This window comes from Zonotrichia albicollis, chromosome 1, assembly GCF_047830755.1.
Source record: "Zonotrichia albicollis isolate bZonAlb1 chromosome 1, bZonAlb1.hap1, whole genome shotgun sequence".
NCBI lineage: Eukaryota > Metazoa > Chordata > Aves > Passeriformes > Passerellidae > Zonotrichia > Zonotrichia albicollis.
In genome coordinates this window covers 24,668,357-24,685,308 of record NC_133819.1, presented here as the reverse complement: position 1 = coordinate 24,685,308, position 16,952 = coordinate 24,668,357, and the positions used below count along the sequence as shown (strand labels likewise).

Here is a 16,952-nt window from a genome sequence, read left to right as displayed (position 1 = left end):
TATTAAGGATAGCAAAAGCATATGGTTCTGTGTACCATACACAACTGAACAAGCTGTAAGGGCCTAATACTGACCTTCCTGACAAAACAACTCAATTTGAAATTTTTGGCATAGGTGTTTGCACATCCTTTCTAAAGTGCACAGGTACAGTTCTGCTGGTTACAGCCCAGCATCAGCCAGCACAGCTCTATCAACAGCCAGGAGCTTTCTGTCCTCAAGTGAAAGAGGGAAGCTTCATTTTCCTTCCACCTTCAAGTCAGATGATGATCCTTCTGCACCCATTAATCCTACTTAGTAGTTGGAAAAAAAAGATGGAATTATTTCTGCTCCTGGACTTCTCATACTATGAGGCACAGAGTTACTGAGTTTCTTGAGAACTTCTCAGAAGTTAGTGTTGAAATGAAGAGTCAAGTAGACAATTACACCCTTAAGAGAGTTGTAGGCAACCTTTTGAGGCTTTAACAAAATAGCAATGTGCTAAAGCAACATTTATAGCAATGTGCTAAAATCTTGGTCTGAGATTCTCCAATGCATCTAAGCAAGTAATTCATTAAATAGTTTCTTTTGGAACACGGGACATGCTTTATTTCATTTTTTCACAATTTATTTAAACATCTCACATATACAAAATACATTTTCTTTGTTTTTTTGAGAAATGATGACTTTTTTTTTACCCATAGTAGAAGATTGAAATGAAATTTGAAAGTGGGAACACCTGATTTTGGAGGAAGAAGACAAAGAGGAAGAAAAATTATCCACATGCTTAAGCTGTGGGTGAGACAGGGCATCCTAAGTTTTAAGACAGACTTCAAAGAAACAGAGAAGCAATACTTTAAATGCCACTAGCACCATCAAAGTTCAAGTATTGGAAAGATACTCTGTAATTATGCAATTAGCACCACTGTACTTTGAGTGGAATTGAAAGTACCTCAGATCATATGGAGAAGTTCCTACAAAAGATGTGGATCACTCTTGATTTAGTGTATGAGGTAGTTTAAACCTTTGGAAGTCATGGATTTAAACTTCCTCTGTGGAAGATATTCAAAGGCCACAAATGGTGCAAACTTTCATGACTTTTTATTTTGGTTTTTTTTTCTTTACAAAGGTTGACATTTCCCAAAACAAGGTGTTAAATCTTGAAAGACTTCCAAGTCCATTTGGGGCTGTATTAAATTTCATTGCACAATGCTCCAATCAATTCTTCTCCTTCTCTTTCGCCCAGAGTTTAAGCAAGTAGATGAACAGAAGAAATGGAAGGAGTCAGCTTTCATTATAAAAGAAATGACAAGAGAATAATTTGGGAGAGGCTTTAAGTTAATTTTAGTTCATTCATTTAAAACAGACTGGGCCAATGTCCAAACCGAATTCTTGGTCAGCGCCGCCAATATCCAAAGGTGCAATGTCAAGGATGGGCAAGCGGGATGGCTTATTTGTTCTGTACTCAATGATTGTTTTGCCCCATTCGTTGTTCTTTCTCTGTAAGAGAAGATTCATTGCAGTTGTTATTGCATTGTTCACAGCATTAAGAATTGTTTCACCTGAATGGATAATTCCTGAAATAATTTCATAATAATTTTGCTTGTATTGGTTGCAAATCAGATACCCACAGCCAGCTATTTAGATCTCCAATACAGAGAAATTATTTACTTGAATCTTCTGTAGTCCGATGTGATGCTGTATGCAAGCTACCATATTATTCAAAATGGTGTTAGATCCTAAGAGAACTCTGCCTGATTGTTTCAGGACTTAAAGATCCTCCCCCTTCTATAGCGTGTACATTGTTTTCTTATCAATCTTCTGTTTACACAGAATTTGGATCTGGTCCCTCTGAAAACTGGTTTTTTTGGCCACATGTACAGTACAAGGTAGAATTTTTTTGTAACCTCTTCCTTCCCACTTTTTAAGGATCTGCCATGGTTGGGTTTGTAGGCTATGTATCTTCACCAGGCAAAATTTTGCTGGTTTGACCAATAATCTGATTCTGAATTAAAGTACAACTCTATCCCTAACCACATGCTCAGGCCTGGGCAGTCACCATGCCCGTGGTTTCTGTGTTACTTACAGAGCAGCCATCCTCAAGGACACTGAAAGTGAATCTGCTGTTGCCTTCAGCTCGTAGCTCAACGTCGTTGGATCCCTGCAGCACAACAGCCTTCTTAAGGTTGCCAGTTTCTGCATCCATGTAGGCAATGCTGTTCTTGCAGTGGTAGGTGATGTTCTGGGAGGCATGGTTGGCCAGCAGACGCATGAAGGCGAGTTGGGTGGCCATGTCCTTGGAGGTCACTCCTTCACTGTTGTATTCAAACTGAAAAACAGAGAGGAACCCAGTCAGCTGTACTGTGGGGGAAAGGAGGATGTTGGTAATGAAAATGTGTGATAGCTGCTCTAGTCTCCTGATTTTAGCTAGGGTAGAGTTAATTTCTTCTCAGTTGCTGATACTGATTCTTCTCAGTTGCTGATTCTCAGAGCTGTGTTCTGGATTTGGAATGAGAATGGTGTTGAAAACTCACTGATGTTTCAGATTTTTGCTAAGTCAAGAATACTTATCTTTGTTTTTGTGTCTCAGGCTCTGCCAGTGAGGAAGTGTGCAAAAGAAACTGGCAGGGAGCATAGCTGGGACAGGTGAGCTGGGCTGACCAAAGGGATATTCAACACGATAAAAAATAATGCTCAGTATATAAACTGGGATGAAGTAACCCAAAGAGGCAGCTAGTCTGGGTTCAGGAAGCAAAAGGGTCTGACACAAGTCAGCAGGTGGTTAGCAATGATATTTTGCATCACCTCTTGTTTTCCTTTTTATTATCATTATTATTTACCATTGTTACTATATTTTATTTTCAAATATTAAACTGTTTTCATCTTAATATGCCAGTTTTATTTTGATTCTCCTCCCCCTTCTACTAGGGTGTATTGGGGGGAAGAAAGAGGGAGTTGAGCAAGTGGCAATGGTACCTAATTTCTATCTGAGCTTAAATCATGACAGCTAGGAGCTTCAAAAAACAAAAAACTAATCACAAGTCTGCAATCACTTTTCTATTGCCACTCCAGAGCTAAAGAGCACAAAATAAAAGCAGTAGGAGCTAGACTGACAACCAGACACAAGTGGATGTAGTTGAACTGTAGAGTTCTGTTCCAAGGTATGGTGTTAACAATTTATATGGATTCAGAGACAAGATCAGATAAGTTTAAGGAAGACAATCTACTGTTCCCACAGCTACACACAAACAATGTCTGTCTCAATAAAACCGTGAAACCTTTTTTGATAGTGTTTTGTGAACTTTTTTTAATACACTAGTGTCTGTGGATAGTACCAATGTTTTCTTCACTCTTATATTCTTTCTACAGCATCTACTTTTAGCCACTCTAAGAAACAGGACCCTAGACTGTTCTGATCCAATGTGATTAAATCTCATCTTAGACACTTCACCACAATATAATTCAATTTCATTTAAGAATTAGGTAATTAAATCTCCCTAGCTGTACAAAAATGATATATTTGCAATTTGCTGGGAAAGTGTCTAACATGCAAGTAGTAGTTCTTGTTTTCACTTACACCAAGAATTCTGAATGTTATTATGGCATGCACTCAGAACCTGTGATGTGTAATATAGATATCTGTCCAGGAACAGTGTTGAACAAAAATATAGATTAAAAAGATTGATGTTTCTCTTAATTGTTCAGACATTTTCTGGACTGTCTTTATATATACCATATTATAGTTCAGGCTTCCCTTCACAATAACTATTAGTCAAGCTGAATTGATCACTTGCAGACATCAAGAAAAGTTAGAACAATACTGAGAAGTACTTTTAGCAAACTGTTCTAAATCAGAATCAGAGCTCTACGCCCTTCAGATAAAAGATAGCTGGCTTTTTCATATTTCTCCCCTAAGAACTTAATTTATCTGCTTGCTTCTGAGTGTCAGTGAATTGAGAACTCTTCAGACAGTGCTGAAGGAAACAATCACCCTGCCATACATCGCTTACCTGGCTGCCACCATTGATAGTTTCACCAAACCATATGTGCTGCTTCTTGTCCTTGGGATTCTTGTTGATATACCAGTTCTTAGCAGGAATATTGTCGGGGTTGGCATAGATGCAAGTCTCACCAGTGGAAAAATCACAGTATGCTCTAATGGCATCTGCAGTGCAGCCTTGGTTGGGGTCAATCCAGTAGAAGCCTGCCGTTGAGGGAATAAACGTAAATCATGGTTCACTCAGCATAAACTCTCCATGCATCTGATGTATGAATCAGATAAACATCTCCACTCATCTGATATATGAACCCAGGCCATAAATATCACAGCTAGGGGCAATATTAAGGTGATAAGTGGGAAACAGGTATTTTGGATTGTTAGTGTATAAGAAACTTTATTTAAAAGCAAGGGTTAAATATTTTTGTGTTATTTTGGAAAATTAGTGCAATAATGTGCGACAATATCTACAAAGAGCTTTTCAGGATGTAACTGTATCTATTTTCAGTGGAGGCAGAAAGAACTTCTTCATTGGTCATTTAGAATTTTTGCCACGTGGCCAAGGATACCTTTCATTGAAGAAAGCTAATGCCCTGGAAGTGCTCCCAGAACCAGAAGGCGCAAACATCTGGCACTAACATACCGCTGCTCCATTCTGGGTGGCTAAGTCTGAGGTCACGGCAGGTGCGAGCTGGGTTCTTTTTGGAGCCTTCTGGGGTCAGCAGGGTCTCAATTTGGTTGTTCAGTGTTTTCAGAGTGGCATCAACTTCATAATCCTTGGGTCTGAGAGAAGGCTGATCAGCCCGGTAGTATTCTGCATCAAAGCCAACTTCATATCCACCACCATTGGGACCAGGGGGGCCAGGGGGACCAGGAGGGCCAGGAGGACCCTGAAGTTTTTCAAAAGCAGAAGACAAAAAGATTCTGTTAGAGATATGGTGCTTTTAAAGAAATGCTTCCACACATGCATACTCCTAGTTAACTCCTGGCACTCTCAGCTCTAATTGGAGGCAGCACACATGGTGACTGCTATGGCTTGAAGCAGTGGAAAACGCACAGTGCAGGACTATGACATCTCCTTTGTGCATTTGCACTCTGGCCATAAGGAGAAAAGAAAACCTTTTAGTTCAGGTCTATTAAACATTTCCCTAATTTTAAATATCTTTTTTAAGAAATAAAACCATGTGCACTATTAAACTGCTAGGCTTCTGAAGTGATGTGATTACTAGGCTTATAGTGTAACATAAATGTGTTGAATCAACAACAACAAAAAGTTTATACTCACAGCAGGACCTTGGTGACCATGAGAGCCACGCACACCAGCAGGGCCAATAGGTCCAGGGAGACCATTGCGACCATCTTTACCAGGAGGACCAGAAGGACCAGGTGGACCCTAAATGGAAATTTAAACAGTTTAATTGACAGTAAAAATGCTACAAATAGGGATTCATATGGATGGGAGCATACATATATATTGCACAATGAGAATGAGAGTTACTTGAATGTATTCTGAAATTCACTTACCCTTGGGCCAGCAGGGCCAATGTTACCAGGAGGACCTTGATCACCATGTTGGCCCTATTGGGAAAGATAACAGTCATGAAAAAAAGAGCAGTGGAACATGTTTGTGCTTGTTTGATTCAAGAGGGAAATGCATGTAATGTGTATCTGGGTTCAGAGAATGGGAATCTAGGGCTTATGACATTTATTAGTGGAGTTAGGGCATAAAATGCTTGTTCTGGGAAGAGAGGAGAGAGGCAGTGAAGATATATTTAAGAGGATAACCTACAAAATTCTTTATATTGTTTCTTCTGATCTTCAGAGAGGGTTTTCAAAGAAAAGTCTGAATTCCTGAAGTTGATAGCCAGATTTAGAGGGAAGAAAATCCACAAATTACTTCAACTTTTCTGAGAGAAAAGTTGTACAATTTCTGGCCAAAATAAGAGATAATACTAAAAGGATAAAAGGAAGGCAGAAGATTTTTTAATTCTTTGTTAGCCAAATGCAATTGAGCTTCAAGGGAACTAATGGTAGTCACAGTCTAACGCCAATACCAGAATCTTCAATTTTGTACAAAAACCATTGGATGTTAAAGAGACTATTTATGACTCTTCATTTCGAAGTTGCTGCAGAGTGCAGTAAGTGGCATTAACATACCATATTGGGCATATGTAATTCCTTGCTAGTGTGACCTTTTTTTGGTTTTTTTGCTCATTATATTCAAAACACAGAAAATCATTTACTTACAGCAAGACCAGGAAGACCCTGCAATCCATTGTGTCCCTTCAAACCAGGCAGACCTCTTGGTCCCTTATCACCAGGCACACCTTTCTCACCACGGGGACCTTGTGGGCCCTAGGAAGGGATATAGGTGTCAAAGGAATAAATTAGAAAGCTTCAAGAACATACTCCCATCAAAGCCAGAATTAAGTGTAAATATTCTACATTAAGTCACATCCCAACGTATATAATGAGCATCCCCTTAACACACCCAGGAAGAGTGCAAATCCTAAAAGCTTCAGCATTTATCCTACAAAAGAGAATGCTAACTGAGATTCTAAGTTCCTAAATATTTTCAAGTCCTTAAGCATTATTGTTTGGGCCCCTTGATCACAGTTATGAGTCCTTATTGATAAAGCATGTTTTCTCTTCTTGCATCAATGTGATAATGTATTTAAAAATCAGACTTACAGCAAGACCTCTTGGACCAAAAGCTCCAGCAGGACCGACAGCACCAGCAGGGCCCTAAAACAAGAACAGAGAATAAATGTCACTGCTGTATATTGTTCTAATGAAGGTTCCATGGTCAACACATCTCTGGAGAAAGTGAAGTAGTTATCTACGCATAGTAGAGGTGGGTTGTACTTTGTATATATGATAGACAAGTCTTAATCCTCTTAGACCTTAATATAGAAAGTTAAAGTATAGCATAATCTCATTGACTTACAGGTTCACCACGGTTTCCAGGCTTTCCAGAAGGACCAACTTGGCCATGAGGACCAGGGGCACCCAGAGCACCGCTGGGACCAGGATTACCAGGAGCACCACGCTCACCCTGGGAACAAAGGAATGCAACAGGACACACACTGTGTTACTACTGACTTACACATATTGGAATATTTCTTCCATGACAATGAAATACAAGAAAAAGAAACAAGTTACCTTGAAGCCAGGAGCACCATCACGGCCTGGAGGACCATCATTACCAGGATTGCCCTATTAAAATACCATGAAAAAAATTAATAAATTCCATCATCTTTCATCTTGCACAGAACTCTGTCTCAGTCTAATTGCTTACAGTGAGAGTAAGAAGATACTGAGATAGGATAGTATAAATCTTAAAGAGAAAAAACCTCTTCCTTATACATGTAATTCTCAAATGCCTTAAATGTTCCCTATACATGTAATCCTCAAATGCCTAATGTTCTCAGGAAACTAAAATGATCTTCAAATATTTTCGGTTCAGTAACGGAAAAAATTGCTGGGCTTTGCAACATTTCTCTAAATGAAAAGGCTAAGACAATAGTGGTCTTCACTAGCTTGCGTTCTTTTAAAACTGAGCCTTTCTATTTAGATGAAAAATGCCAGTGGAGGGAAAAGAACCTAAACAATAGCCACAACTAAACCACTTTGCTGTGGTACTTCACAAGGTTAAATGGTTTTCCTTTGTGAATATTAATTTCACTTCAGCATTTAGGCTGTGTCAAATAAAACACCTTTTCATTCAGAAAATTCCAATGAAACAAAGTTCAGGATTTTTAAATTACTATTCTCTGTTCTTGAAATTCTGCAAAGTCTCTGCAAGACTTTTATTCATAAGGTATTAACTATGTTTCAGGTTATCAAATAAGCTTCCCTGATAAGGCTGCAGTTTTTATACTTTTATGAAAGATATGTATGTTCCCCACTCCATCTTTCTTGGAATTTAAGTAAAAAGTGAAAATATTCTGAGAGTGACTTCAAGATGTACTTCAGACACAACTTTTGCTTTAAAAATTCTGTCACCTACTTGGGCATAGGATCCCATGTCTATAAAGATCCTGATATAATTTTCTCTGAAGACATTGTACAAGTTTGCTAGCAGAACAGCCTCTAGTTCCATCTACTTTTTCTGAGTATTGGTATTTGGATCAGAATGAAGAAAAAGCAACCTGAGGAGGATAAAAGACAGCTTACATCACGTCCAGCTTCACCAGGAGCACCATTTGGACCAGGAGAACCCACAGGACCAGAGGGACCACGGGCACCAGGAGGACCAGACACACCCAGGGGACCAGGTTCACCCTAATACAGGAACAGTTGTAACAAAATGTGACATTATAATACAACACAAACCAGTCTAACAAAACTTTTAGTCTTTATCTAAGATCAGCATTTCACTGCAATGAGTTTGGGAAGGAAACAAGAATCAGGACACAAGAAACATACCTATCTATATCAAATGTTATCTTCATTCTAAATGTTACTACTAGAAACCTCAACATTTCTGACATTCAGAAATTTGCTCACTTGCAGATAATTCTGGTTTGTCTGCAATAAGCCATAATTTCTTCCGTTGATCTACGTCGGGTAGGTCCACATCCTCTGTTTCCAACAGCAAAGGAAACAGCATAATCTGCATCTCTCTGGTTTCCCATAAGACAGGACCTCAAGTGTGTGTGGATTTTTTCTTTTTCATTACATGTTATCTGTTTAAAGCAGTTAACTAATCTTATACTCACTGTTGCTCCAGAGATGCCTGGAAGACCACGTTCTCCCCGAGAGCCAGGCAGACCAAGGATACCAGGAGCACCAAGAATACCCTGAGGACCTGGGGTACCAGGAGGACCCTAAGACATGAAGGGAATACAATTTATATTAATAGACAAAAATAAATGTAACATACACATCAGTGATATTGAAAATGGCATTCCCATTTACAATTTTTGCAGATCACAGAAGAAATTTCTATAATTTTTTTGTTGAGTAACAATTGTGGTATTTCACACAAGTGCTTACTTCAATAAGACAGAAACATGTATGACTTTTAAAAAAAGACAGTAATTCTGTAAGTGAAAGCTTAAAGATACTCAAAAGTAATAAATTTATTTACATAATTCTATGTCAACCTGTGGGCAGACAACTTTAACCTTGTGATCCCCACAAATCAGAGTTTATGGTGCAGCTATGAATTGAGATTGTTCTAAATGGACATTCACAGGTTCTTTCTTTTTCTATACATGAGGATCAATTTCAGAGCAGAAGATGTACTTCCTTTTCTCAGACTAAATATCTATTTCTTCTGTAGTTAGGGAAAGTAGTTAGCACAAGAGAAAAAGAGAAAGAAATCCCTGACGCAGGAATCAGGCTCACTTTTTATGGCATATTTGTCAAGCATGCCTATGAACAATTTCTTGTGTCTCAGTGGAGCTTCTACTTAAAGGCTTTGCTAAATTTGTGTAAAAAGTAGAAAAGCCCTTCACAAACACTAAGAGTATCTCAGAAGCCATGACATTCACATGAAGAGAAACATTTTTAATGAGATGTGATACTCAGTAACTTACAGCAGCACCAGCCTCTCCAGATGGACCTTTCTCACCAGCAAAACCGGGTGGGCCAGCAATACCTTGTTCACCAGTGCGGCCAACTGGCCCAACATCGCCACGCAGACCTCGAGGACCATCCTTGCCAGCTGGGCCAGGAGGACCAGGGGGACCAGTGATGCCCTAGGATTGAGTATGAATGACACCATTACAATATAGACCTGGGGATAAAATTTCATTTTAAGTCCATGTGAAAAAAATAGCCCCATGCAACAAACAGGTCATCAGCTGCTCCAAAGCAGCAATTCCTATTGCTTTGTTAGCAGTGGAGAGCTGGAAGCAGTAGAATCATTTCACTGCCTTTTTTTTTTTTTTTTTAAACTCTGGGCAGATGAAAGCAGCAAAATTTGGTGGGAAAATATAGATCTGTCTCTTTTTGCATTAATTGCAATGAGAAAAAAAAATCCCAGTATCTCCCAATTCAAGAGGATTATTTGCTTTGGATAATGGGATTTAAAATTTATTTAAATCTAGAGTATCTAAGAAAAGAAGTGCATTTTGGTAAAGGTTGGAAACACCTTTGAAAAGAAAAGACTACAAATGTCAATCTAGAATGAGAATTTCTTGCTGAAAAATACAAAAATATTCACATTCCAAAACAGAGTGAGTTTGCTCTGCTCAAGAATGAGACTAGAACTGCAGGTACTTTAGAAAATGTAGACATACAATAATTTTAACATTCTTCTGCAGATTGGACATGACCTTCTTATTCCACTCCATCATGACTAATTGCATATCCATTGATTTGAAATAAAGCAAATAAACACTGATTTTTGGAAATGGTTGGGTACTTCCAGAGGCATAGGGATGCCTTATGGCTTATAAAAACTCACAAATTAAATGCATAGGGTGTACTCTGGAAGTCTGAACAATTAGATTTTTTTTCTCATCCAGTTCTATAAGGATCTGAGGTTATTCCAGTGCAATTATGATCCACATCAATGAAACAAAAGTTAGGATTGTCCCTAAGCAAAGCAGCTTCTGACTCATCTCCCATTACATTTCTTCATTAGTTACTTACAGCAGGGCCAGGAGGACCAACTCTTCCAGCAGCACCAGGGAAACCAGTCATGCCCTAAAAACAAATTTGAAAATGAAGATTACGTTTAAAGGAAACAATAACTTCATGAAAAGCAACAGTGTCAGTACTAAAAGCCTGAAGACTTACAGGAGGACCAGCATCACCACGAGGGCCAGCAGGACCAGCAGCACCAGCGGGACCCTAAGCAGGAAGGATTGAAAAAGAGAGAGGGATCAAGCAAAGGCAATTAATACTCCCTGTTTAGAATAAGGGCTCAGTCTCACTATTGTGAAAGCTAAAGTGATTTTTACACTAGCAGGAGGACTGGGCCCAAACCCATGCTGCCTATCTGGACAATAGGGTATTAAATTCTCACACACATTTTAAATCGGTATCATAAGTCCCGAGAAAAGTTGCACAAGGCATTTATGATTTAGATTAATTTCCTTGCAAATGTTACATGCATCTAAACAAATCTGGAAGTCAAAATGTGAAAGCAGGGGAAAATCATCAAATCCTCTGTTTGCACTGTGTGACTAATACAGCCACTTAGTGCAAGAGCCTGTTAATGGTATTAAAATCATACAATAAGTAACCCAAGCCACGATATCCTGCAACATTCTGTGGTATTTGAAGTACATGGGTCTGACTTTCTGCATCATTTCAACCAGTTCCCCAGTAATATGCATGTGAGGCAGTATACAACTTTGGGCTATAAAGGTGCCAGCACATGAAAAGCCTGTGTGCAAATGGGTGCACAGACAAATTTGCACACATGCTTCTGGATGACTGAGTCTGGAAATTTGACTGTGACAACTCATCCCATCTTTGAGAGAAAAGTGTCAACATCCTCAGCTCAGAACTTACCCACAATCACCCCCTGAATGGTCCAAGATAGAGTGATTTTGCTGATCTTCAGAGCAAGTTGAAAATTAGCTATTATTTTCTCTTCATTTCAGTTCCAGACTCATGATCTGAGCCCACATAAATAGATTGATAAAATTTACATAACGTGTGAAAATCAGCAGTTTAACTTTTCTCACAGCCTAGCTTGAAGTTTTGTTTCTTTCTTTCATTACCTTTTCAGAATTCAAGACTTTCAGGGTAATGTATAGCTTGCATGGCAGAGTTGGGAACGATGCATTTCACAAAGACACAATTCACTTACGGGTGGTCCAGAAGCACCGATTGGGCCAATGGCACCAGTTGGTCCAGTTTCACCCTTAGGTCCTTTGGGCCCACGCTCGCCTTTAGCACCAGGCTGACCAGCTGCACCCTGTGGGCAGAAAAACAGACAAAATGAGGAACTGAAAACCTTGCAGAGGAAATAGAGGAAGGTTATGGCATCAATATGAGGAAAGTGCAAACAAAACTTACAGGGGGTCCAGCAAATCCACTGGGACCTACAGGACCAGGCTCACCACGTTCACCCTAGGGAGAGGACAAAGCAGAGACGACTGGTTAGAATGATCTTTAAAAGAGCAGTTTTCTGAACATCATGTCTTTGACACAGGAATAATTATAGAAATTACAACTTACAGGGATACCACGGGCACCAGCAGGACCAGCAGGACCAGCAGGACCTCCTTCTCCCTAAAAGATACACAAAACACTGACACTGGGAAATGTCAGAGCCAAATGTCTGCAGCCAGAACAGGAATGCTCCTGTGGTACAGATACATATAGTGAGTCTCCTTGGATCTCCACTACAGAGGATGTTACTGAAAATGCTTCTGGTTTTGATCCACCCTGTATTAATAATATCTAATGATTCTCAGACAGCATAACGTATCATTCTGAGCTAACGTGGGTTATTCATCATTGTATCAAAATCTCCTCTCACAGTGCAAGTAGGATTGTGGAGTTTAACCTCAGCTGGGAAAAATTCAGCCCAAGGTGAATCAGAATCCTCTCCAGATATAACCCACTGCCATGGAGATGTGCATCCCCTTCCCTGCCCCTTTAGAAAAAGGTTTGGGGTCCTATGGCAAGCTTCACTGAATATTCCCGAAAGTCCTTGCTTCCTGAATCTGAAAAACTTAAAGTACTGGTGTAAACTACTAAGATGGAATTGTTTTTTATGGAACTCATCTTTAATATTCATGTGTGAGGAAACTGTAGCAACAAGGCATTTTTTCATTCAAAGGGTAGACTTACCCGATCACCAGCACCACCAGCAGGGCCAGGAGCACCAATAGCACCAGGCAGACCCTATGGGCCAAGAGACAGGACATTGTTTCAAACAAAATGTAAGTAGGACCAAATACTTTAAAAAAGCTTTCTCTTTTCCTCTGGAGGAAGGTGTGTAACTAACTTTCTTTCAGATGTTCTCAATATAAAGGATACGTGATTTTATAAAACAAAACCTATTCCATTATTTTCCTTTCCAAAGTATGAATCCTAAGAAAGACACCTGAAATCTCAAAATAAGGATCATTTTGTGTAACTTTGCAGGCTGCCTTTAAAATTAGCTGCCTGGGCTGAGCCCATGAAATTAAAGTTCACTATCAAACTGAACAGCTGTGCAATGTCTGTGAAATACTCTGCTCATGTAAATTCTCTGCTTGGATGCAAGAGAAGTGATCACTTTTCTCTCCCTCTCCTCCTGAATTCAATCATCCTTGGACAAGGGATAACAAAATTACATTGATTTGTATCAAAAATGAGCAGCTACAAACAGTAATGCAATACAATGGGAAATGTGAGCTCTGAACATTCTTCTCAGTTATTTAATTTCTGAGGTGTAGCAAGGTAAAGTCAAGTAGAACCAGAAGATACTTACACGAGCACCATCTCTTCCGGTTGCACCCGTATCACCTCTCAGACCTGGGGCACCCTGGAACACACAGTCGCAAAAATTGTATTGGTAGTGAACACAACAGTTTGTATGAAAGAAGTCTTGAGCTGTTTGCTGAGTACCTGTGCATTACTTAGACATCATACAAAAACCTTTTGCTAGGTTTCCTGGAGAAATGAGTGTTGATTATTTTATTCTTATTGCTGAGTAGGCACTGACTAGCAAAGTGAATGTTTGGAAAGGGGACTGGCATGCTTTTCAGAATAAACCTGCTTCTGTCATGGGAAGCCTTCTTGGCTTCTCTCAGGTACCAAGAATTTTGAATGGAATTAGAAATTGAAAACTACATCTATGTATATTACAAATGATGAATATAAATCCCCCTCAAAATCTCTTTTCTCTTAGTCAAGAGATATCCATCTGTAAAAGTTCTTCTAGGTATTAACATTATACCTTCTATATGAAGCAAGAAAACAGCTATTAAAATGATGTCATATAGGCAGACACATAAAATGCCACGTTTCATATAACAAAAAGCTATTTTTCCGACCATCACTAAAGTCAAGAAACCAGAGCACCACTCTGTTCTCTCTGGTTTTTTAATTAATACAGCCTAGTGTTCTTCATTAATCTGCATGTCAATACATAGTGTTTTATAAAAAGTTTTAGGATAGCACCTTGGAAAAGGCAGTCAGTCCCTTAGACCAACAAAACCTCTACTTGTGGACCATTGAGTAATACAGTTTCACAGCAAATAAAAGTCACATTGGGGTAACATGCAGGTTTTTCCAAGAGATGAAATTTAGTCATCTCAAACCTGTGCATGCAATAACAAACCAGTTGTCCATCTTACCTTTTCACCCTTGCCTCCTGGAACACCAGCAACACCTCTCTCTCCTGGGATTCCACCAGGGCCAGCAGGACCGGGAGCACCAGCAGCACCAACATTGCCAGGCTCACCCTAGCAGCAACAGCATATCATGTAAGTTAGGGTCAAGTCACTCACACAATTTGGAACAAAACCATCATTACTATTCTGCCCACCATTCTACTTGGTTGTAAATAGTGTCAGTAGTAACTTTTTTGTCTTGAGCTATTGTACGTGTTTTACTTTTCCAGCTAGTGAAGATGCTAGATGTGAATGCTCTCTGATTCTGTGGGCTCCTGAAGTTTTAGGTCCATTTTCCAAACCAAATTTCTGTAGAAAGACTAGCCATGGAAATCTAGAAAATTAAGACCCAGATTCATTTAGCATCAAGTCAAAATCATAATTTGCTAGATGATCACTTGCTTTGCCCTAATATTTGGGAGAAAATATTGCTAACTAGAGACAAGAGCTTCCTGTGTACAAGTAGGTGTAGGTATAAACAGAAGTCAGCATGAATTTTGGTCAGAATCTCAGATCCTATCTCCAAACAGAAAACCAGCATCTCCAGCTGACAACCCATATTCAAAATGACTTCCCCTCCCATCATCTATATTACTAAATATAAACCCATTTAATATTAGTGTGGATGAGCTGGGATGAAACTTCACCACTTGGAGAGAGGTTTTGGACAGCATTGATCAGGAATTCAACAGTAAGCAATGGCAGCTGGAAAAGTCATACCTTGTTACCATCGGGGCCTGGGGGGCCAGAGGGACCACGGCTGCCAATGGGACCAGCGGGACCGACGGCGCCGCTCTCGCCGGGAGGACCACGCTCACCCTAAGGAGACAGTCTGATCTGAGGGCTTCCTTGAATTGCTCTCTGCTGAAACCACTGGCTGGCAGCAGTGACAGCATGGCACATTTTTATCTGAACAAACCTTTAGTTAGAATTGTGCAGCTATTAATTAAATTGGTCGTAAGAACTGGCTCTAGCTTTTGACAAGAAAGTATCAGAATGGAGTAATGAATTCTTGCATTATGACAACTGAAGTATTAATACTTCTGGAACATGGATTTTGGCTACTGTGCTTGTTCTGTTAAGAGTGTCTGGTATTCTACTGTCAAATGGGGATTCTGCTTTAGGACAAATAATGGAATCTAGTGAAATTAAAAGGATAGTTATTTGCAAGCAATTATTTATACAGTGGGAAGTGCCTGGTGACAGGAGAATAATAAAGATAACACCTAAATCCTGCTAATGTGACCTGCACATTGTAACAGGTATAAGGTTAAATTCTGAATCATAGATCTGGACACATGGAAGTAGCCAGAAACTCTATTTAAATGCACAATAGATCTATCAAAGATAGAAACACTAGTTTTACTAAATATATCTCAAATTATCTCGGTGTGATCAAGCTGGATATCAGTGAATAATCTAATAAGGCATAATGGAATTTTTAGTTATGCTGGAGAATTTAGAATTTGTGTAAGAATTATAAGGTGGTCAAAGAACCGACTTAAGAGGAGTTAGCTCACCAGTAAAAAGCACCAATGAGCAACAGATTAATTCATATTGTAGAGATGTTCCTAAATTAATTTTTTTCATACATTTTGCTAGTTACAAAGAGGCAGAAAAAGAAGAAATATGCAGATATCACAAAGGAAGCATTTGTCAACAGGAAGAAGGATTGGCAGACCACACAGGAAGAAGTGAACAACTTGCTAGATGGCCGTCAAAGCTAAGAGATAAAAATCAAGAGTGCAAGTACCAGGCCATTTATTTAGGCATCAAAACTGCAAATTTTGCTGGAAATGGAGGCTTCAATGGTGAAAATGACTGAAAGGGAAAGGTAATAGCCAACAATATGACACACACACGTAAAAGGAAAATATCATCTAGCACAAGCAGTGGGTTACTTTTAGGAAGTGTTAGTTTTGTGTATAAACCATCAGTAAGGCTTAATTTGGAATACTGGATGAAATACACTGAGGGCTCGATATGAGATGCTTCGGGCAAGCTAGAGCAGAGGAAAATAACTGCTACTGATATGACAAAAGGAACTTGCCTTGGATGAAATGGAAAAATTAAGAGTTTAGAGCACATGTGTTTTTTGATACAGACTCAGGGCACTGAAACATAGGGAGCAAAATTGCTGTTTAAGCTGATTGGAGTAACTTTTAGGAGTGAATGGGAATATTTGTCACTGGATACATTTAATCTGCAAGTCAGAAGAAAAGAAGAAGAAACAGAAGTAGGTTAAATATCAATCTCTTTAGAGGCATATTTGGAAAGCAAATACTTAATTGAATCCTGTATAAACTACTCATTGCTCTACATAAATGGGATCCTCCTGCCAGGCAGGAAGGCATCCACACAAAGCTCTTGGAGGATGTCTACTGAAAGTTCAGAATTAAAGGGAAGTGGGAGGCAATACCTTCTAATGACTATTCTGGTTTCTGATTTCAGAAATGTACATAGTTATTATTATTACTGATCACATTAATAAGACAGTCTGTAACAGATTTCAAATGAGTTACTCACTCTTGGGCCAGCAGGACCAGGGACACCAAATTCACCATGAAGACCCTAGAAGAATATATAGAGATATAGAGGTATAATATAAGATATAGAGGTAAAGTTTATTTTACTTGCTTAAATTGTTCTTTGTTTCTTAGCAACAAATGGAAATTCTCAAATTGCAACAG

General features: G+C 39.1%; 1 protein-coding gene across 1 annotated transcript in view; it reads right to left on the bottom strand.

Annotated features, from left to right (window-relative positions):
* Positions 1-1,055: 1,055 nt before the first annotated feature.
* Positions 1,056-16,952, bottom strand: part of COL1A2 (collagen type I alpha 2 chain) — a 38,188-nt gene continuing 22,291 nt past the window's right edge. The window contains exons 30-52 of the mRNA XM_074536134.1: positions 16,789-16,833; positions 14,983-15,081; positions 14,227-14,334; positions 13,359-13,412; positions 12,734-12,787; positions 12,116-12,169; positions 11,954-12,007; positions 11,745-11,852; positions 10,724-10,777; positions 10,577-10,630; positions 9,517-9,678; positions 8,695-8,802; positions 8,150-8,257; positions 7,136-7,189; positions 6,921-7,028; positions 6,665-6,718; positions 6,221-6,328; positions 5,498-5,551; positions 5,259-5,366; positions 4,617-4,863; positions 3,987-4,180; positions 2,063-2,305; positions 1,056-1,476 (exon numbers count right to left, since the gene is read on the bottom strand). Of these exons, the coding sequence (XP_074392235.1) occupies positions 1,330-1,476; positions 2,063-2,305; positions 3,987-4,180; positions 4,617-4,863; positions 5,259-5,366; positions 5,498-5,551; positions 6,221-6,328; positions 6,665-6,718; positions 6,921-7,028; positions 7,136-7,189; positions 8,150-8,257; positions 8,695-8,802; positions 9,517-9,678; positions 10,577-10,630; positions 10,724-10,777; positions 11,745-11,852; positions 11,954-12,007; positions 12,116-12,169; positions 12,734-12,787; positions 13,359-13,412; positions 14,227-14,334; positions 14,983-15,081; positions 16,789-16,833 (2,379 nt within the window). The 3' untranslated portion in view covers positions 1,056-1,329. The remainder of the gene's footprint in view (positions 1,477-2,062; positions 2,306-3,986; positions 4,181-4,616; positions 4,864-5,258; positions 5,367-5,497; positions 5,552-6,220; positions 6,329-6,664; positions 6,719-6,920; positions 7,029-7,135; positions 7,190-8,149; positions 8,258-8,694; positions 8,803-9,516; positions 9,679-10,576; positions 10,631-10,723; positions 10,778-11,744; positions 11,853-11,953; positions 12,008-12,115; positions 12,170-12,733; positions 12,788-13,358; positions 13,413-14,226; positions 14,335-14,982; positions 15,082-16,788; positions 16,834-16,952) is intronic.